The 20120-nt window shown below is 34.2% G+C and overlaps 2 protein-coding genes across 2 annotated transcripts in view; one reads left to right on the plus strand and one right to left on the minus strand.

Moving 5' to 3' along the window:
• The window catches only part of LOC138325785 (heparan sulfate glucosamine 3-O-sulfotransferase 1-like), a 132379-nt gene extending 119267 nt beyond the window's left edge, over window positions 1-13112 (minus strand). Inside the window, exons 1-2 of the mRNA XM_069271688.1 lie at window positions 13004-13112; window positions 11016-11147 (exon numbers count right to left, since the gene is read on the minus strand). Of these exons, the coding sequence (XP_069127789.1) occupies window positions 11016-11063 (48 nt within the window). The 5' untranslated portion in view covers window positions 11064-11147; window positions 13004-13112. The remainder of the gene's footprint in view (window positions 1-11015; window positions 11148-13003) is intronic.
• LOC138325786 (small ribosomal subunit protein eS12-like) lies at window positions 13059-18650 on the plus strand. Its single transcript, XM_069271689.1, has 6 exons — window positions 13059-13171; window positions 13304-13344; window positions 14668-14790; window positions 15251-15353; window positions 18268-18369; window positions 18575-18650. The coding sequence occupies exons 2-6, from the start codon at window positions 13325-13327 to the stop codon at window positions 18638-18640; spliced, it is 414 nt and encodes a 137-aa protein (XP_069127790.1). The 5' UTR covers window positions 13059-13171; window positions 13304-13324; the 3' UTR covers window positions 18641-18650.
• Window positions 18651-20120: the final 1470 nt, after the last annotated feature.

Genomic DNA, 20120 nt, shown 5'->3' on the forward strand with positions numbered 1-20120 from the left:
AGTCCCACCAGAGATTATCATCAACCATGTGAGTAACTGTAGATATTACCCAACAGTCACACCAGAGATAATCATCAACCATGTGAGTAACTGTAGATATTACCCAACAGTCACAACAGAGATTATCATCAACCATGTGAGTAACTGTAGATATTACCAAACAGTCACACCAGATATAATCATCAACCATGTGAGTAACTGTAGATATTACCAAACAGTCCCACTAGAGATAATCATCAACCATGTGAGTAACTGTAGATATTACCCAACAGTCCCACCAGAGATAATCATCAACCATGTGAGTAACTGTAGATATTACCCAACAGTCCCACCAGAGATAATCATCAACCATGTGAGTAACTGTAGATATTACCCAACAGTCACACCAGAGATAACCATCAACCATGTGAGTAACTGTAGATATTACCAAACAGTCCCACTAGAGATAATCATCAACCATGTGAGTAACTGTAGATATTACCAAACAGTCCCACCAGAGATTATCATCAACCATGTGAGTAACTGTAGATATTACCCAACAGTCCCACCAGAAATAACCATCAACCATGTGAGTAACTGTAGATATTACCAAACAGTCCCACCAGAGATTATCATCAACCATGTGAGTAACTGTAGATATTACCCAACAGTCCCACCAGAAATAACCATCAACCATGTGAGTAACTGTAGATATTACCCAACAGTCACACCAGAGATTATCATCAACCATGTGAGTAACTGTAGATATTACCAAACAGTCCCACAATAGATTATCATCAACCATGTGAGTAACTGTAGATATTACCAAACAGTCACACCAGAGATAATCATCAACCATGTGAGTAACTGTAGATATTACCAAACAGTCCCACCAGATATAATCATCAACCATGTGAGTAACTGTAGATATAATCAAACAGTCCCACCAGAGATAATCATCAACCATGTGAGTAACTGTAGATATTACCAAACAGTCCCACCAGAGATTATCATCAACCATGTGAGTAACTGTAGATATTACCAAACAGTCCCACCAGAGATTATCATCAACCATGTGAGTAACTGTAGATATTACCAAACAGTCCCACCAGAGATTATCATCAACCATGTGAGTAACTGTAGATATTACCCAACAGTCACACAAGAGATAACAGTCCCACCAGAGATAACCATCAACCATGTGAGTAACTGTAGATATTACCAAACAGTCCCACCAGAGATAACCATCAACCATGTGAGTAACTGTAGATATTACCAAACAGTCCCACCAGAGATAATCATCAACCATGTGAGTAACTGTAGATATTACCAAACAGTCCCACCAGAGATAATCATCAACCATGTGAGTAACTGTAGATATTACCCGACAGTCCCACCAGAGATAATCATCAACCATGTAAGTAACTGTAGATATTACCAAACGGTACCACCAGAGATAATCATCAACCATGTGAGTAACTGTAGATATTACCAAACAGCCGCACCAGAGATAATCATCAACCATGGGAGTAACTGTAGATATTACCAAACAGTCCCACCAGAGATAACCATCAACCATGTGAGTAACTGTAGATATAACCAAACAGTCCCACCAGAGATTATCATCAACCATGTGAGTAACTGTAGATATTACCCAACAGTCACACCAGAGATAACCATCAACCATGTGAGTAACTGTAGATATTACCCAACAGTCCCACCAGAGATAACCATCAACCATGTGAGTAACTGTAGATATTACCCAACAGTCCCACCAGAGATAATCATCAACCATGTGAGTAACTGTAGATATTACCAAACAGTCACACCAGAGATAACCATCAACCATGTCAGTAACTGTAGATATTACCAAACAGTCACACAAGAGATAATCATCGACCATGTGAGTAACTGTAGATATTACCAAACAGTCACTCCAGAGATAACCATCAACCATGTGAGTAACTGTAGTTATTACCAAACAGTCCCACCAGAGATTATCATCAACCATGTGAGTAACTGTAGATATTACCCAACAGTCCCACCAGAGATAATCATCAACCATGTGAGTAACTGTAGATATTACCAAACAGTCACACCAGAGATTATCATCAACCATGTGAGTAACTGTAGATATTACCAAACAGTCCCACTAGAGATAATCATCAACCATGTGAGTAACTGTAGATATTACCCAACAGTCCCACCAGAGATAATCATCAACCATGTGAGTAACTGTAGATATTACCCAACAGTCACACCAGAGATAACCATCAACCATGTGAGTAACTGTAGATATTACCCAACAGTCCCACCAGAGATAATCATCAACCATGTGAGTAACTGTAGATATTACCCAACAGTCCCACCAGAGATAATCATCAACCATGTGAATAACTGTAGATATTACCAAACAGTCACACCAGAGATTATCATCAACCATGTGAGTAACTGTAGATATTACCAAACAGTCCCACTAGAGATAATCATCAACCATGTGAGTAACTGTAGATATTACCCAACAGTCCCACCAGAGATAATCATCAACCATGTGAGTAACTGTAGATATTACCCAACAGTCACACCAGAGATAACCATCAACCATGTGAGTAACTGTAGATATTACCCAACAGTCCCACCAGAGATAATCATCAACCATGTGAGTAACTGTAGATATTACCCAACAGTCCCACCAGAGATAATCATCAACCATGTGAGTAACTGTAGATATTACCAAACAGACACACCAGAGATAATCATCAACCATGTGAGTAACTGTAGATATTACCAAACAGTCACACCAGAGATAATCATCAACCATGTGATTAACTGTAGATATTACCCAACAGTCACAACAGAGATAATCATCAACCATGTGATTAACTGTAGATATTACCCAACAGTCACAACAGAGATAATCATCAACCATGTGAGTAACTGTAGATATTACCAAACAGACACACCAGAGATAATCATCAACCATGTGATTAACTGTAGATATAATCAACCAAGTGAGTAACTGTAGATATTACCAAACAATCCCACCACTGATAATCATCTACCATGTGAATAACAGTAGATATTATCAAACAGTCCCACCAGAGATTAACATCAACCATGTGAGTAACTGTAGATATTACCAAACAGTCCCACCAGATATAATCATCAACCATGTGAGTAACTGTAGATATTACCAAACAGTCACACCAGAGATAATCATCAGTGTGTTTTGTTGTCATATACCGGTAGTATCACATCCACTAGCTAAAATCATCATAATAGCTCTCATTTATCCTTAAAGGTATTAATATACATTATCATGTATACACATGCTAGTGGAAACACAACTATTCCTAGAACAGAATTAAAAGAGTGGGTGATTAAATTCGCAAAAAAATAAGTCACCACAAACAGATTTCAACTACAAGAACAATATAGCTACGGTATTAAATTGAAAAGCACGAAAGCAAAATTGCTGTGAAAAACTTGTTTGATCTGAAAACCCAACATTAAGTTCCAGTGAATTATTTGGTTGACAGTATCTTATTTCTACATCTGAGGCAATGGAACACCCTGGACTCTGGACTTGATACTAAGTGTAAATTGAATGTATTTAAAAAAGTCAGCCTATGAAGAACAGGAACAATATCAGATAATGTATATGTGAGTGTGCATGGATCTTTCCCAGAACCATTCGCCAGGTGAAGAGTGCACTCAACTGAATTTTACACATTTTCTCTCAAGTCATGAAAAGAAAATTATCTTGATGATTTTCAGCCTCATTGGCCAAGAATAACTTTCGATGTTACTGATGACTCCTTCTGTCATCCCTCAGAACCAGCACTATTCATTTCTCTTTCAACAGAGACACATATACAGATTTATATCAGTAGTTCACATTTAAAGTTTTACAATTATCTTCTCCGATCTTCACAACATAATGTACTCAAGTACATACAGGCAGCCTTAAAATCACGACATCTGCTTATGCCATGGACTTTTACATCTTGCATACTTCATGTAGGGTTGAGAAAAGATGAATCAGTCCTACAGAGTATTCATAGTGGTATCATGATATAAAGCTACATTTTGTAGATTGCTCATGTTAGCATAAAGTCATCATCTTATGTTACTAAAGGTCATAGTCATAGCTTTTGATGCATTGGCAGTCAAAGATAATACCTGGTAGTCTACAATAATCAAAATATTTCACAAATCGTAGTTTCAAGTATGTGGGGAAATACCATAGTAAGTCTGCCTATATAGCTAGTGACATACAAATATATCTAAAGATGCTACACTGCTGATGAATGTATTTTTTTATTCTATTAAAAACAGAAGCAGACAAATGAATATTTTCCTTCAGTTACAAAAAGTACTTATTTTACAATACTACCATCATTGAAAAGTTTGAGCTTCTAATCTTACTCCAAGATAAAAATATAAGTTATTAATTGTGCCTAAAAAAATTCCATGGCACTATGCCTCGATGGAATGTGATACTGCTTACACATCCACCAAAAGTAAAACAGTTACTCTATACTATTTGTGTTAATTAGACATATAAGTAAACACCAATTCTTGTTCAAATGATGAGTATCTTTTATGCTCTGTCCGAATTGGAGCATTTTAAACACCTTTAATGTTCATGTAAGAGATTGGTTAGACTGTTGATTAGTACAATGGGCAAACCTCATGTTGACCATGAGACAGAGGAGGCTGTCATAAAGTTGATGATAGCATGCTATAAATATATTATACCAGACATCAACAACTGTGAACATTCTGTGAAAAAAATTCAAAACACCTCATTCAAAAAAACTTAAGTTTATTTTTTATGATTATGTCACTTGTTGGCCATTATTGTAATTCTAGAGTTGCTCCTAAAAACATTTGATCTACAGCGATTGTCTGGTCGATACACCGAGAATTGGTTGTTAAGTGTTCTAGAGGGATGGAGTCGAACAGATCTAGTACACCTCATGTCTATCACTAACACAAAAGTACTGTTGCTTCTGATAGAGTCATCAGAAACAGACCTAGTATAATTCAGCATGTCAACAGCTCCAGTGATTTGTAATAGTGTTATTTCTCCCGAACCTAGAAGTCTCTAAATGTTTTATGTAGCTGTTACCCGAAGTCTCTAAATGTTTTATGTAGCTGTTTACCCCAACGTACACTGAATGACACATAGTCACTAAACAACACCATCCCCGTACTATATACCTCAACAATGTGGACACAACCACCAAACGACAAAGTCAATTACTGACTGACAATGTGCGTCACCAACTGACAAAGTGATTCACCAACTGACAAAGTGATTCAAAGACTGACAAAGTCAGTCACTAATCGACAAAATGAGTCACCAATCAACAAAGTAATCCACCAACAAAAACGACAAAGTCTGTTACCGACTGACATTGTGTGTCACCAACCTACAAAGTGAGTCACAAACAAAAGTGAGTCACCAACAACACTGTGAGTCACCATCAACACTGTGAGTCACCTAATCTGTGACAGTGAGAAACAAACTGACAACGTGAGTCACCAACTGACAAAGCGAGTCACCAATGTCAAATAAGTCAGTGATTTATCAAATATCACTATGAGTCACCAAACAATACACTGACTCATCAAACAAAACTTTTTTTAATTCAAAAACAAATTCATAAGCTTTCAAAGTGAAATCTTTTTACACAAAACCAAGATTTTAAAGATAAGATTTTAATATTTCCAGTGCATATGAATTTCAGTCTGTCTACAATAAATTAGGTTATGGGTAGTTGGTACGGGGACTATGTTCCATTAGACTTTCCAAACCAGAGGAGTGCTATAGTGTAGTGTCTGGTTTTTATTCTATCACACTGATTAGGTCGGACTTTATCAGTACAGCGCCACCTGTATCACAGTTCTCACCTCTTATCTCCCTTTACAATCTCCATCTATCCATAATTTCACACCTGGCACTTCAAGATATCCAAACCACCACTGATAGTTATACCTGCTGAGTCTAAACAACAACTACAGCTATCAAAATGTTTATTATTAGAAATATGGAATAACAATCATAGAAAATATTGTTAGAACACATGTCCAGTAAACCATAAAATCTAGGCATCAGTAACAGTAGAGAATGTGGTGTACCAGGTAGTGGAAACAAAATAATGGGCACAAATCACCTATTTTGATTTTCTTTGAATGGTTTAACTTCCTATTAACAGCCAGGTTTAGGAGGTAGAGGAAAGCCGGATTCATACCCAAAGATAAACCACCAACTGCTCCACATGATATTCAAACTCATGACCCAGAAGTTTGAGACCTTTTAACCACTTGCCCCCTAATTTAGCTTAAGTAAAGAGTATTTTGTTATGATTTGTAAAATGTGAAATGCCCTGCTACCTTCTTGGTAGCTGTCTGTCAAATAATCAGATCTATATACATAAGTTCTTAGGTAAGACCTAGCTGAACAAAATGAAGTTAGTAGTCTCTTCGGTCAAGGTCAAAGTTCAAACTAATAAAACCCTGTGTGAATACCATTAATAATTGAGATGTATCATGATGTATTTACATAATCACATTACCCTAGATCTGATTATTAGACCAAAGATGACAGTCTTCACCAATGTCCTATACCGTAACGGTCAGTCAAGGTTAAATATATATATCAAGGTCATTAAAGAACTGGTCATTACTAATTGCAATGTTGTACTATTAGCTTATGACCTTAGATTTAATACTGAGGCCAAAATAATTTCAATACATGAACTTAATACACAGTATCCTAGTAGTCAAGGTCAAAGTTTGTAGACATTGAAAACCTACACAATTATAGCACAATGCAAAGTATTTCATGCCTATGTCACAAAAACCTGAATGAAGAAATAAATACTTAATTGTAGTGGAGGGATATGAGCTTATAACAGATGACATTGTCCAGCATCACTTGTTGGGCTGTAGGGCAAAAAATATATATAAAAATTGTCATCATGCACACACCTGATACACAGACCTCAGAGAAAAGTATTCATAAACAAGATATAGACTGTTTAGCTGCATGGTTATTGTCATAGGGATGCAGATATTTCCATGATTGACCAAGTCAGACGATCTGATCATTTTTACAACCATGCAGAATTTAATCTGTCTAACTGGATTAAGACTATAGAGACCAGAAACATTGGATTTATTTCCTTTTTTAGAATTTTCCATATTTTGAAACAAGAGTCTAGACCTTATATGACTGGCAGACATCAATAAATTACACAGCTCTGTATGTACTTGGGTGTAGACACATTAAAACAGTCTGTGCCGATAGTAAACTCCGATATTAAGACTGGTTTTTCGTATCCAGTAGACACATATAGTTTTCTCACTCCCAAATCCACTTATTATTAATGAAGCAGAACTCATTTCTAGATCTGAAGGAATACATAATTACTGTATTAGGTGAAAACGGCAGCAAAATTTGCCATCACTTGGAGTCATTATTATCCCAAATACAGACACCCAATGTGGTTGTGATACTTGACTGCAATGACATTTACTTTATATAATTGATTCAAATTTCCTTTCGGCCCCAGCCACCGTAGCTACACGTCCTTAGGTTTAATCTATCTGTGCATGAGAAAGCTGCACCAAACACCCAGGAGAACACCGAGGAAAGCTCCATCGTCTAGAAAACGAATCAGTAGTCTCAGAAATAAGCTTAAAGAAATATTAAGTCTGAGACATAATGCGTCACCACCTGTGAGATTGGTATCAGAAATGTCAAAACAATTTAAATACATAGAACACTTCATAAAAAATGACAGATCTTTCACCGTCCCTGATAACATAACCAGTAATATTACCCCTATGGTTTATTCACTCAATTCAAATGTATTTTGCTAGGTCATTCTCCAAAAACTTGTGTACTCAAGTACTTACAAAGCCCTTAAATGTCCCTTAGTACCAATAGAAAAATAAACTAAATGGAATATTGTATGAGAATCTGCAGTCACAGTGACGTCGACTATACACGTACATCAGAGTGTCAAGCATACGTCATCTTTTTCTTTTATCTCTACATTAGTACACATACCATGATCATCTGATAATGACAGATCTGCCAAAATACATACAACACAAAAGTGTTCATGTTATCAGTAACAAATAAAATATGACATAAGGAACACTAACTATGTATTACTAGTAAATAAACATACACAGCATTTTATCTCTTGTGTTTATTCCCATCATTAAACTTTGCTATACCACAATCCACAAGTCAATTAATGTTTTATACAGTTGTAACACGATGCATGAAGTTGCATTTGTAAGATATCTTTATTTGATGCATAAAGGATGCAATCAAGTTAGAAGCCAAACTTTCTGTGGAAGTACATGATTTAAACCCTTATTGACCATGTTTCCTAGTTGACATTTTGGATTTATGTCTCCCTGACGACCTTTCTCGACATTTATTTCATATGTTATTGTCATTTTATCAGATTATATACATGTAATAATACCATTTTCCTGTGATAATGTACCATCACTTCACTCAGTTTTCCTGTACAACCCTTTATTCATCACTCCATGAATTTCACTTTAGTTTTCAATTTTTGCCATTGTCATTATTTTGTAAAGTTCATTTTCATGTTTTTCCATGGTCATTATTTTGAATACCTGATATTCTGTTATTCCAAACTTATAGCCAATCTGAAGTTTTATTACCATGATATCATAGTTAAAAGTGCAACATCTGCCTGTTTCCTGCATGATCACACTTTCAACGTACAGCTGTTTGATTATTATTGTAAAGGATGATTTCTCAACTACACATACAGATGATTCTGGAATGTTCTTTAGTCTTATTGCAATTGAAAAGCACATCATATTTCTATGCAGTGTTACTGCCAGTAAACCAATGCAAGTGATGACGACCAACTGAACAGCTATAATCACCCTGTTTTACAGCTGACAGTCTGACATTATATCTATAAACATTACAAATAAAGAACAACATTTAATATTTGCAAAAAAAACTACGAATGCTAAACACTATGATCTGTTTTTTGTTGTTTTTTTTTCTATGCATGCAATCTTAATAAACAATGTGTAAATTATCATATTGGTAATTGGAACATTCAGTTAATCAGCTCTTATTAGGTAATCCAAACCAATGACTGGTTCCAACATACAATTGATCATGATCGACCTTTTACAAAGAGGTCAATTATGTTGTGGCTTAGGATGTATGGGGAACATAACTATCAATTCTGATAGGGGGGTCCATTTATTTAGGCATATTATCCTTTTTTCTAAACTGACAGAAATGTAACCTAAAAACTATAACAAAAGGTCTATGTGTGCCTGACAACCTCCAGAATCATTATTCCCTCAAAATCATTCACACCAAATACACATTGGAACTCTGACAATTCTAAGATTGGGACAGTTCATTATGGAATTACAGGTGTGAATGATGACAAGCATTCTTAGTAATTCTTTTTCTTCAGAGATACCTGCATCAGAACAACAAAATACATATAGTATATATCTTCGACAGCAGTTACATTGATCAGCTTATCAAAGTCTTGAAATACACTTACAATTAAACCAGTCTGATAAGGATTTATTACCTAAATATATAGGTCACTGACTTACCTGCATGAATGTCCGCCACCTGTTCTGTTTCTTCTCTTTCCAAGACATCCAGTCATAGCAGTTTTCTTCTTTAAAAAGCCGTTCGAACAAATTACACACTTCTCTACAGCTAAGAACATTTTTAAACTGATGTTTAAAATTAAATTTTCATTTTTTTTTCATTTAAAGTTTATATTTCTTTCATAAGGAATATGTTTTTTCATAGTTTAATATATCATTTCAAATTAAACGTAAGTTATATACTAATGTGATTTCTTCATTTCACAAGCTAAAACATTTTTTTCTTGGAAAAATATAATGTTGCTAGCTGCGTTGCTAATGCTTGAATTATGGACACTTTCCTGTTTGATAATTATGTCATTTAAAATATTAGTGCCATAATTTTTTTTGATGTAATTGCATTTTATAAGTTATATGGTCCATTAAATTTGTCAAATTTTAGGAGGAAAAGATAACATTAACACAGCAAGTATATAAATGCCTTTTGTTAAAATTGACTTAGATCAGTTAAATAAAACTTCTTGCATTTTTAGTAAGTTTTGTGGATTTATATATATATGTAGTTCTTTTGTGATTCCAATGGCAGTTTCTAAATCTTACAATAACTTTAAATGTTTGACTGATACAGTAGTAAGTGTATTGGTTTAAAATTAAAAGAACAAAGTACATTTGAACCTTTTTCAAACTAAATGATTCGAAATATAACTAACATTTAAGACCCTAGCATGTTTAATTGGATATCTTATGCATTTAACTGGTTCTGGCAAAGCATGTGATGGACTTCACATATTAGGTACTTTGTGGAGAGTGGTTGGTAGAGATTAATTGATCTGTATTCTCACAAATTCTTCTCTAAGAAAGATATATGGATGTATATATATTTTGACATAATTATTTTATTGCTAGACATATAAGCACAAATACTACATTCAGTGGGTGTCTTATACGAAAGCTGATAACATCAATGTTTACAATATTTTTTTCTTCAAATTTTAGGGTTTGTTCTAAGGGCAATAATTAATATGTATAGCTTAAATGCTTTATGTTAAAATGTGCCAGTAGATCCTTTATCAATATTCAAAATCAGAAAAACAAACTTTATAGATAGAAATTTCCAAATGTTAGTTTCATTTTAGGGTAACTTGAGCTTAATGTTTTTAATTGTAGGCCTACATATAAATAGTATCACATTACATATTAAAGTACACAATATTACTTGATATTTTTGGTTTACAAGTGTAAAATATATATTTTAGAATGTGGTTTATTATTGTTTATAATGTTAACGTTGTAATATCAAAAAGGGTTGATTTTACAGCTAATTCATTCAATCATAAAACGATACAATCGTCATGATCAATGTTTGTAAGGTGTGTATTACTTACCTTTATAAGTCCTTTCATCCATGTAAATCCTAGAATTTTGTTTGTCATCAAAAAGGTTTACAGAATTCCACCACAGCAGCATTAAAATCTGGAGTTTGGTTTTCTTGTAATTCAGGCCTCACACAGAACGATCTGGAATATAACAGAAAATCCTTATACACTTCACATTGAATTTACCTCATCAATTATTGACAAACAAAATGTGTAACTAAAACACAACAACAATTCTCACATACCCCCTAGCATTTTCCTCTCTCAACTTTTTTAATATAATAATATTTGAGAAAATCTCAGAGGAAGGCAGTGATGAAGTATCATTATAATCAGTCTCTCTATTAACACAAGCTGTACAGCATTACTAAACAATTTAATACTTAATCAATACGTTTTTCAATTACGTTACACATTCTGACAATAACTTTCCTCTGCAACACACTTTACAGCGACTGTATGTCATGTCTAATCATCACATGGCATATTCCTTGCAAATGTTTTTTTTTAATATTAATCCCCTTTACAAGCTCACAATATACTGGAGAGGCAACCCCAGGGATATAACCAAATCTAATTTCCTATTTCTAGCAGCATATTGCTGCATCTGCTAATTTAAAGGATGTTATACCCTCATAACGGTACTAGTTCTGCCTTAGTTATATAACTATTACATTGAGTTTTACCTGGTATATATGTGCTGCTTGCTTACATGGGTATAATTGATACTGTATGTCATATTTACAACATATTGTAGTGTTATAACTAGACATTCCATCCACTTCTAGTATTATATACATGTACCACTTGATGGTGTAATAAGATGATGATGTGCTTGTATCAATTAAATTAGCAGATATTCAAAGTTACAAGCTAAAGATTAATGGGATTCAACCTACATACAAAAATTGTGACCTGAACTACACTCAATTCTAGGAAACTACATTTATAAGTAAAGTTTTCACATTTTGTCAATATGTGAAGCAAGAAAATTTGAGACCTCAAAAGAGAGAAGGGCTCTAAGAACAGGGAGCCAGGGTCACTTATTGAATATGGTACACACTACAACATTTTAAATGATGCTACCCTGTGACAAGAGAACCAAATTTCAGGATGCAATTTTATATATTTTTTTTTCAAATTTTAATTGGAAAAAAGATAAATCTTTAACTTTTTAAAGGTGGTAAACGTGTAAGTGTATATATGTAACGTTTGTTATTCAAGAAAAATTCAAAATAGCTGTTCTTGATTTGAATGAATTATAAATATTGTACTTGTCATCAATTTGTTAATGCAGTGTACAGTAGACCTTAAAACAACCTAAGAAAAACATGAAATGCACAATAATCAAGTAGGACCAAACCATTTTAAATCTGTTGCTATGTTTTAATGAAAAATATTCCATTTGTTTCTGCTGACAAAGAATAGATCTTCCAGTTATATTATACATACAGCACTCCAATATCACCTGGACACTCCATAAAATTTTATTGTGTTAAAGTGGCCTAATTAAAGTCTGTAACATTATAATCACATGTTGATTATTAATGGCAATATAAAATGACAATATGTCAAAATTATCTATTACACAAGCCAAAGTAATACACCTGAGTTTTGATTATAATAGGCTTTCGAATAGCTAGTTGACCACAACTTCCATTACAATACACAGCATAACATCACACATACAAAACGGTATACGTGACATTTATTCCGGAAAATACACAAATCCGCGAACAATAACTATCGCCAAACATACCTATTGACAGCTTCCGTGCATTATGAAAAAAGTTATGACTGTAGGACTTCTATCAAATGTATTTATAAGGGCTACCCTATATTCACTGTAAATATATCAGACCGTGTGTGATGTTGAGCATCTTCATAAACATCAACATGCCTCCCGACAGACACCTCAAATCCGGTGCTCGCTAGCTTTTAATCTGTTTAAGGACTGAAATAAGTGTACTATTGCAATTGAATTGTGACATACTCACTCTCAGTGTTGCATGAATGTGTAAAACTCGTTCATTGAGACACAATCACGGTAAAATCCAAACACAAATATATCGGTTAAGAGAGTAACATGACCTCCTGTTCATTTCTACCGGAAATAACCTCCGAGCCTCCTTTTCAACTCAAGACGTTTTCCGGTAGACATCATTGTAAGAATCGCTAGATGTTTAAGTTTTCTATCGAGTATCATCTGCCTCCATGATTATTTCCCAAAGTTCATTGAATTGTATTTGAATTAAAAGAACATTTCTCAATGTAATTGTGTGATTATTTTCTTTCAGAAGGACGTCCGTATTTGAAAAATGGCATCGGATACGGAAGGGTAAGGGCATATTTTCACGTGTGTAATATTAGAAATTGACGTCGGGTGACCAAACGTATTGCCGTTTCGAATTAACTCCTAATAATCTCATGATTGGGAAAATTAACTAATGGTACATTGGCAATAATTGGCTTGTTGGACTTTGTAAAGCAAACTTAAAATGTCATGTAGGTTATAATTTTAGGACCTCGGGATTCTTGATTTGGACGTTCTGACTACTCTCAAACTCTTATGGTGTATGTCATCTGCACGAGGTGTTATTTAGCCGCATATTGTTGTTAATGACACTTAGACAAAATAGAAAAAAATAAAAGATTCAACTAAACTGAATACAACAGTCTTGTTTGTATCTTGAAACAAGATTCTGGCTTGCGGCATGATGAAATGGGACATATTAAAATATATTTATCAAATTTTATGCACCCTTTACATGTTCATATACCAACAGTTGAGAAGCTACTAATAAAATATAATCCAAAGTCAATTTGCAATTGAAAGTTAGCCGATCGTGGTTCATTTCATTTGCCCCTAAAGCCATGTGCTGACATCACACTTCGAGAGATATTGAAGACCTGAATTGGTATTTAGATAAGTATATATAGCCCCAGATACTCTAGTGTAGGGCCAGAGCACAATTTGCTATATCAAAATGTGGAATTCGCCAACACTGTTTGGTATCGGGCCAGGTCATCTCCCATTCAGAGTTATAAGGAATCCCTTACTTAAAATTCTTCATAGGAAAGGAAAGCATTACAGATTTTAAGGAAGGCTCCTTAACTTAAGTTTACTCCTTAACTTCTGTAATGCTATCCTATGGAGAATTTAAGTAAAGGAATTCCTTAAATTTAAGGAATGTTCGAGAGAAACTGGGCCCAGATACCAAACAATGTTTTATAAATCTTTTAAAAACACATTGGTATTTAGATAAGTATATATAGCCTGAGATACTCTGGTGTAGGGCCAGAGCACAATTTGCTATATATCAAAATGTGGAATTCGCCAAAACTGTTTGGTATGGAGCCAGGTCATCTCCCATTCGGAGTTATAAGGAATCCCTTACTTAAAATTCTCCATAGGAAAGGAAAGCATTACAGATTTTCAGGAAGGCTCCTTAACTTCTGTAATGCTATCCTATGGAGAATTTTAAGTAAAGGAATTCCTTAAATTTAAGGAATGTTCGGGAAACTGGGCCCACATACCAAACCAATGTTTTATAAATCTTTTAAGAACACATTACCTTATAAAACTACACATTTGATTATTGTTATTATAAGTAATTTCAAAAGGAATATTACATAAATTGACAAAATCTTTTGTTTTCAGAGATGATGTACCAACTGCAGGATCCATGGACATCTACACTGCCCTGCAGGAGGTTCTCAAAACATCACTTATCCACGATGGTCTAGCAAGAGGTCTTCACGAGTGTGCCAAAGCATTAGACAAGTAGGCTTTATAGAAGTATTGTAAAAATTTATGAATGTAAAGAAATCGCAATCCAATAATGATTGCAAAATGGTTATGAAAATTTTTGTTGAATTTTTTAAAGGTTCTATTTTGGCAAAGTCCAAAGGTTATTGAACAAAAGTGTCTGACAATATTGAAGCCCATCAAAGACTTAAGTGCGAAACTAATATCTCCACTGGTGATGGAACGTAACTATTTGTAATCTTCCATCTGAAATTATGTTAGCGCTGGATATCCTCTTTTAAAGTCATTCCATCACCAATAGAAAGAATAGTCCCACACATACATTATCGGGTATCATGTGATAGGTGAATGATTCCCATTGGTTGATCTTAAGTTGTTACCATTATTATCATCTATTTTTGCATAGATTTTAGATAGACGTATTTTGTACACAACATCAAACAGATTCAATATTTCCTGCTTATCTTTATTCTAGACGTCAAGCACATATGTGTATCTTGGCCAACAACTGTGATGAAGCAACTTACGTCAAACTCGTGGAGGCCCTTTGTGCTGAACACGGAATTAATATTATGAAGGTTCGTATTGTCACCATTATGTGACTGGTCTGATAAGGACATTATTTATGCTGGTAAAATTCTTCAATGAAATTTAACATGTGGGTTTAGAGATCCTAAAACAATTCGGGTAAAGTACAATTTACCATCGATAAGTCTCACCATCTGTTGATTATGAAGTCATCATTTGACACAAGTTTTGTGACGTCATAATCACCGAAGGCACCTAATTGACGGTAAATTATACTGTACCCACATCGCTTTGGGATCTTGAAACCTCAGTATTCTTACGCAATTATACTCTAATTAAACATTGCTTTTAAGGGGCAATATCATAATGCTATCCATATGATGATAACCAATGCTCCCTCTTCTGAGAAATAATGAGGATATGCATAACCAATTCGTTACCTGAAGATAGCTTTTGATAAATTATAGAAGATACACTTGAGATAATCTGACACTTTTTCTTTAAAGTTCTGAATGTACTTGAAAATGGCTTTTATTTTCTGGCTCTCTTTTAACCTTTTTGATATCAATTCTTCAATAATCCAATCAAAAACACTAATACAGTTTTCTGTAGTTATCAAAGAAAATGTTTGTTCACAACTTTATATTATACATTCAAGCATGAATCGATGTAGAAAAATTAGTGTTACCCACGTAGAAGGCTGCTACAACACCACATGCACCCTCAATCATGTCACTAGAATATATGTTTATACCTTGTTCAATGAATACAAGATTTATATCATTTTTTGACGACTTACCAAAAATGATATCCAAGGCCAGTGTAACGTGGTCATAGACCTAAGAAATATAGATCTTGCTGTTCAGTGATGATAACCAATGCTCCCTCTTCTGAGAGATAATGAGGATATGCATAACCAATTGGTTACCTGAAAATAGCTTTTGATAAATTATAAAATACACTCTTTGAGATAATCTAACACTTTTCATTAAATTTTCAAGAATATACTTAAAAAAGGCTGGTAAATGCTTTTTTAAGAACAATATTAAATTTAAATATATAAAAAATACTATTAAACTTTGCAGTAATTATCCAGGAAAAAGACTGTTACTTTTTCAATAATCCTTCGAAAACAAGTGCTGTTTCCCTTGGACTAGAATAGTTATACATTGTATAACAAAACCAAAATGTAGAAGTCTGTTACCAAACAGCATGCACCAAAATAAGATATCCATGGCCAGTATTGTGGGGCCATAGGCCTCAGAACTTGCCTGTAATTTGCTGTTCGGTGATGATAACCAATGCTCCCTCTTCCGAGAGATAATGAGGATATGCATAACCAATAGGTTACCTGAAGACAGTAATATTTAAACGGCATCTAAGTTCAACCTTGTTTAATTGGAAAACCCAGAAAATATTTTTCGTCTCGAGTCAAACTGAACATAAAAAAATTACTTGATAACTAAAATACTACCATAAAATGCCATGGTCCATCTGAAATATCAAAATATTGACAATATGTTCCTGTTGGATGGTTGTGTTTACCTCTATTGGGCTTAATAAAAATATAAATTTTTATCTCAATATTTTTGTGATTTTGCAGTACACATTGTTCTTAGGCTTGATTGTTTTGTGAAAGAAAGCCTTGTTACTGTTCGGTGATGATAACCAATGCTCCCTCTTCCGATTGATAATGAGGATATGCATAACCAATAGGTTACCTGAAGACAGTAATACTAATCTTAGAAATTTACATCTTCAATATAAAAAAAAAAGTTCATAAAAACATAAAACACAAATACGCAACTACTGATAATGCATTGGGTGGTTATTTTAACATCAAAAGCATATTTTATACAAATGTATAATCAATTGCATTTTGGCAGTAATCTCATTCTGTTTTTTGGAAAGTTGTCTCCCTTCCAATGGGATAATCTTGGTATTAGACTGTTGAGCAGTTGGTAAAGTTAAATTCATTATTGGACACAATGGTCATTTCAATCTGTAAGTTTGCTTGATGTGTGAATGAAAGCCTTGTTTGATCTATGATGATAACCAATGCTCCCTCTTCTGAAAGATGTGAGGATATGCATAACCAATGGTTACCTGATGACAATTTCCAAGATGACATACTCTGTTCTTTTGATATCCAGTATTTGCATATGCTATATTCTGACAGAGTGAAGGGTGTATCCTAATTCTTGATTGCCTAACTCTTTGGTACCATTCGTGCAATGTCTTTAAACTCATTATATTGACAAAATATCTATAGCTTATAGCACCAGTTGATATTTGTTTGAGTTTGAAACGCATAGTACAGTACATGTAGATATTGATCTTCATTGTGGCAGTATGCAAAACTACTTGGAACTGAAAATTGTGAAAATGATACTCTGTAGTTTTGTTTCATTGGTATGTTACTATTAATTTTAAGACTAGATTAAGATTGGTTATAAATACAACATGACCTTCAGTCTTCAGTATCAGTGAAATATTTCTGTTTAGAAAATCTTGCCATTCTGTGATGATAACCAATGCTCCCTCTTCCGAGAGATAATGAGGATATGCATAACCAATTGGTTACCTGAAGATGGCTTGATAGATTTAGGTTGAGACTCATGCAATCTTTGACTTTTGTTTAGTTAACAGTTTTATGTCCTTTTCTCCAGTCACCAAATTTTGTTTAGCTCTTCCTGGTAGTGCCCAATTCTAGTAGGTGACCATCCTGAAATGCATTCAGTGTAATGATACCAGATATTTCACTACGAGATGGGGCAGAGCCTTAATTCATTGACCCCCGGAAATTCATATTGAACTCTTCTAGTCTTTGTGTTAGAAGAGCTCAAATGTGTCTTTAGGGGTAAATGAGTTAATCTCCCACTTTTTCATATAAAGTAATGTGTAATATTTTTCAGCTTATTTTCTCTGAAAGGTTTTGTTAACTCTTTGTATCATTGTTGGCAGGTGGACGACAACAAGAAGCTAGGAGAATGGGCTGGTCTATGTAAGATCGACAAAGAAGGCAAGGCCAGGAAAGTTGTTGGCTGCAGCTGTGTTGTAGTCAAGGTAACCATTTCTATCATTTATCAACAGTCTTTCTTTAAAGAAAGTGCCTTTACAAGGATTTTTAGAAGGAAAGAACGATTGTGAAACAAAATTTGTTAAAATTTATACTCATTGTATTATTGATGAATTTTAAAATTGGTGCTAAGAAATAAAGGAGTTGCTGTTATTGTTTGTTTTCTCACACTGATATTGTTTGTAATTTCAGGACTACGGAAAAGACTCCCAGGCTCTTGATGTGATGAACGAATACTTCAGGTCAAAGAACAAGTAAACAGAAGACCTGTCTGCAACACAAAATGTGAATAAAAGTGCAGTTTTGAGAAGTAAAACAAGGATTGTTTATTGTTTTATCCTGAATGCCCAGATCTAGAGGAAGTCCTAATCCTTCTGTCTGTTTATCTCCAGACAAACACCAAGGCTAAGGTGACTGGTCATGTTATCGTTAAATTAATCCAATTGAAAAAGGAATCCTTATTTTCACTAACTGTTTTATCCAGTCTAAAGTTATTTTCTTTGGTGCCAAATAATTTTGTCTTATCATACAGGTACAGTTAAACACTTAAAATGAACCTCTGGGGACTAACAAAATCACTATGTTATACACAAATTACTGAATATCTGAAAGGAATCATAAATGACCGGGATTTGGAAATGAAAATTACCACATTTTAACGATGAATTTGTTGAAGTGTGTTCATTATAAAACCTGTTTTACTGTACATAGAAAGCTGTTGGCTATATGGGCATATGACTAGACACAAGAAAGAATATACCAGCTTCAAATTCTATTTCGTATGAACCAAGTTCTCTTCCATGATTTTGGAAGTAGTCATTTGAATGGTCAACTGAACATGATCATTACTCACAATGTCGGATCATTTTGATGAGAATAATGACCTATGATTTAGTCAGATTGTCTAGGACAGTATAATGCCTATCTATAGCACTCCTTGCTTTGGATTTGTGGTCAAAGATCAAGGTTATCTTTGAACTGTGAATAGAAAATTTAGTCTGAACAATGTTTTGTCCAAATTGCTTGGGTCAATCCACAATGCATGTTGCTTTATGTCAATGGCAGTGTCAACATTTGCATCAAAATTCACTTCTGACATGCTTATCCCACCCAATTGAGCTTTGTCAAGTAGTCGAAACACATTTAAACAAGTTTCATGTATTTTTGGGTTTAAAAACCCATAATTTTGAGGATTTCCGTTTAAAGGTCTACTTTTGTCAACGTTGATCAATTTGTATTAAAAGCAGCAGAGTTTTGTTTGTTCACACTTTGTATACTGCAGATCTAGATCTCAATTAGTTTAATACCTCGGTAATTTGGTTCTACTTTCAAATTTAATGGTTAATTGGAGTTATTTAAGGACATGCAACATTTTTGTGGAAAAAAAGATACTTTACAGACCAGTTTGTAGTGCCAGACATCTGCCAGGCTACCTTAGTTAAGAATCACAACATTGTATTGCATGTCATTGGCGAAAAGGTAGATGCTCCTACCCCTCTGCTATATACCCAGTTACCATATTTCACTGCAAATAAGACCCTCCACCTATTTTGACAAATTTCCAGAATTAGGAAAATAAAACACCCCACCTATTTCTCCGTTTACTGGGTGAATGTCACCAAAATGAATGGTATATTGAAACATCAGTACTACTACAAAAGAAAAAATCTCCATGAATCATGCGACTATCACACAAACAAAGGAAAACAACTCCTTTAAGATTTCACATGCATTTGTT

This window comes from Argopecten irradians, chromosome 6 (assembly GCF_041381155.1).
Source record: "Argopecten irradians isolate NY chromosome 6, Ai_NY, whole genome shotgun sequence".
Lineage (NCBI taxonomy): Eukaryota > Metazoa > Mollusca > Bivalvia > Pectinida > Pectinidae > Argopecten > Argopecten irradians.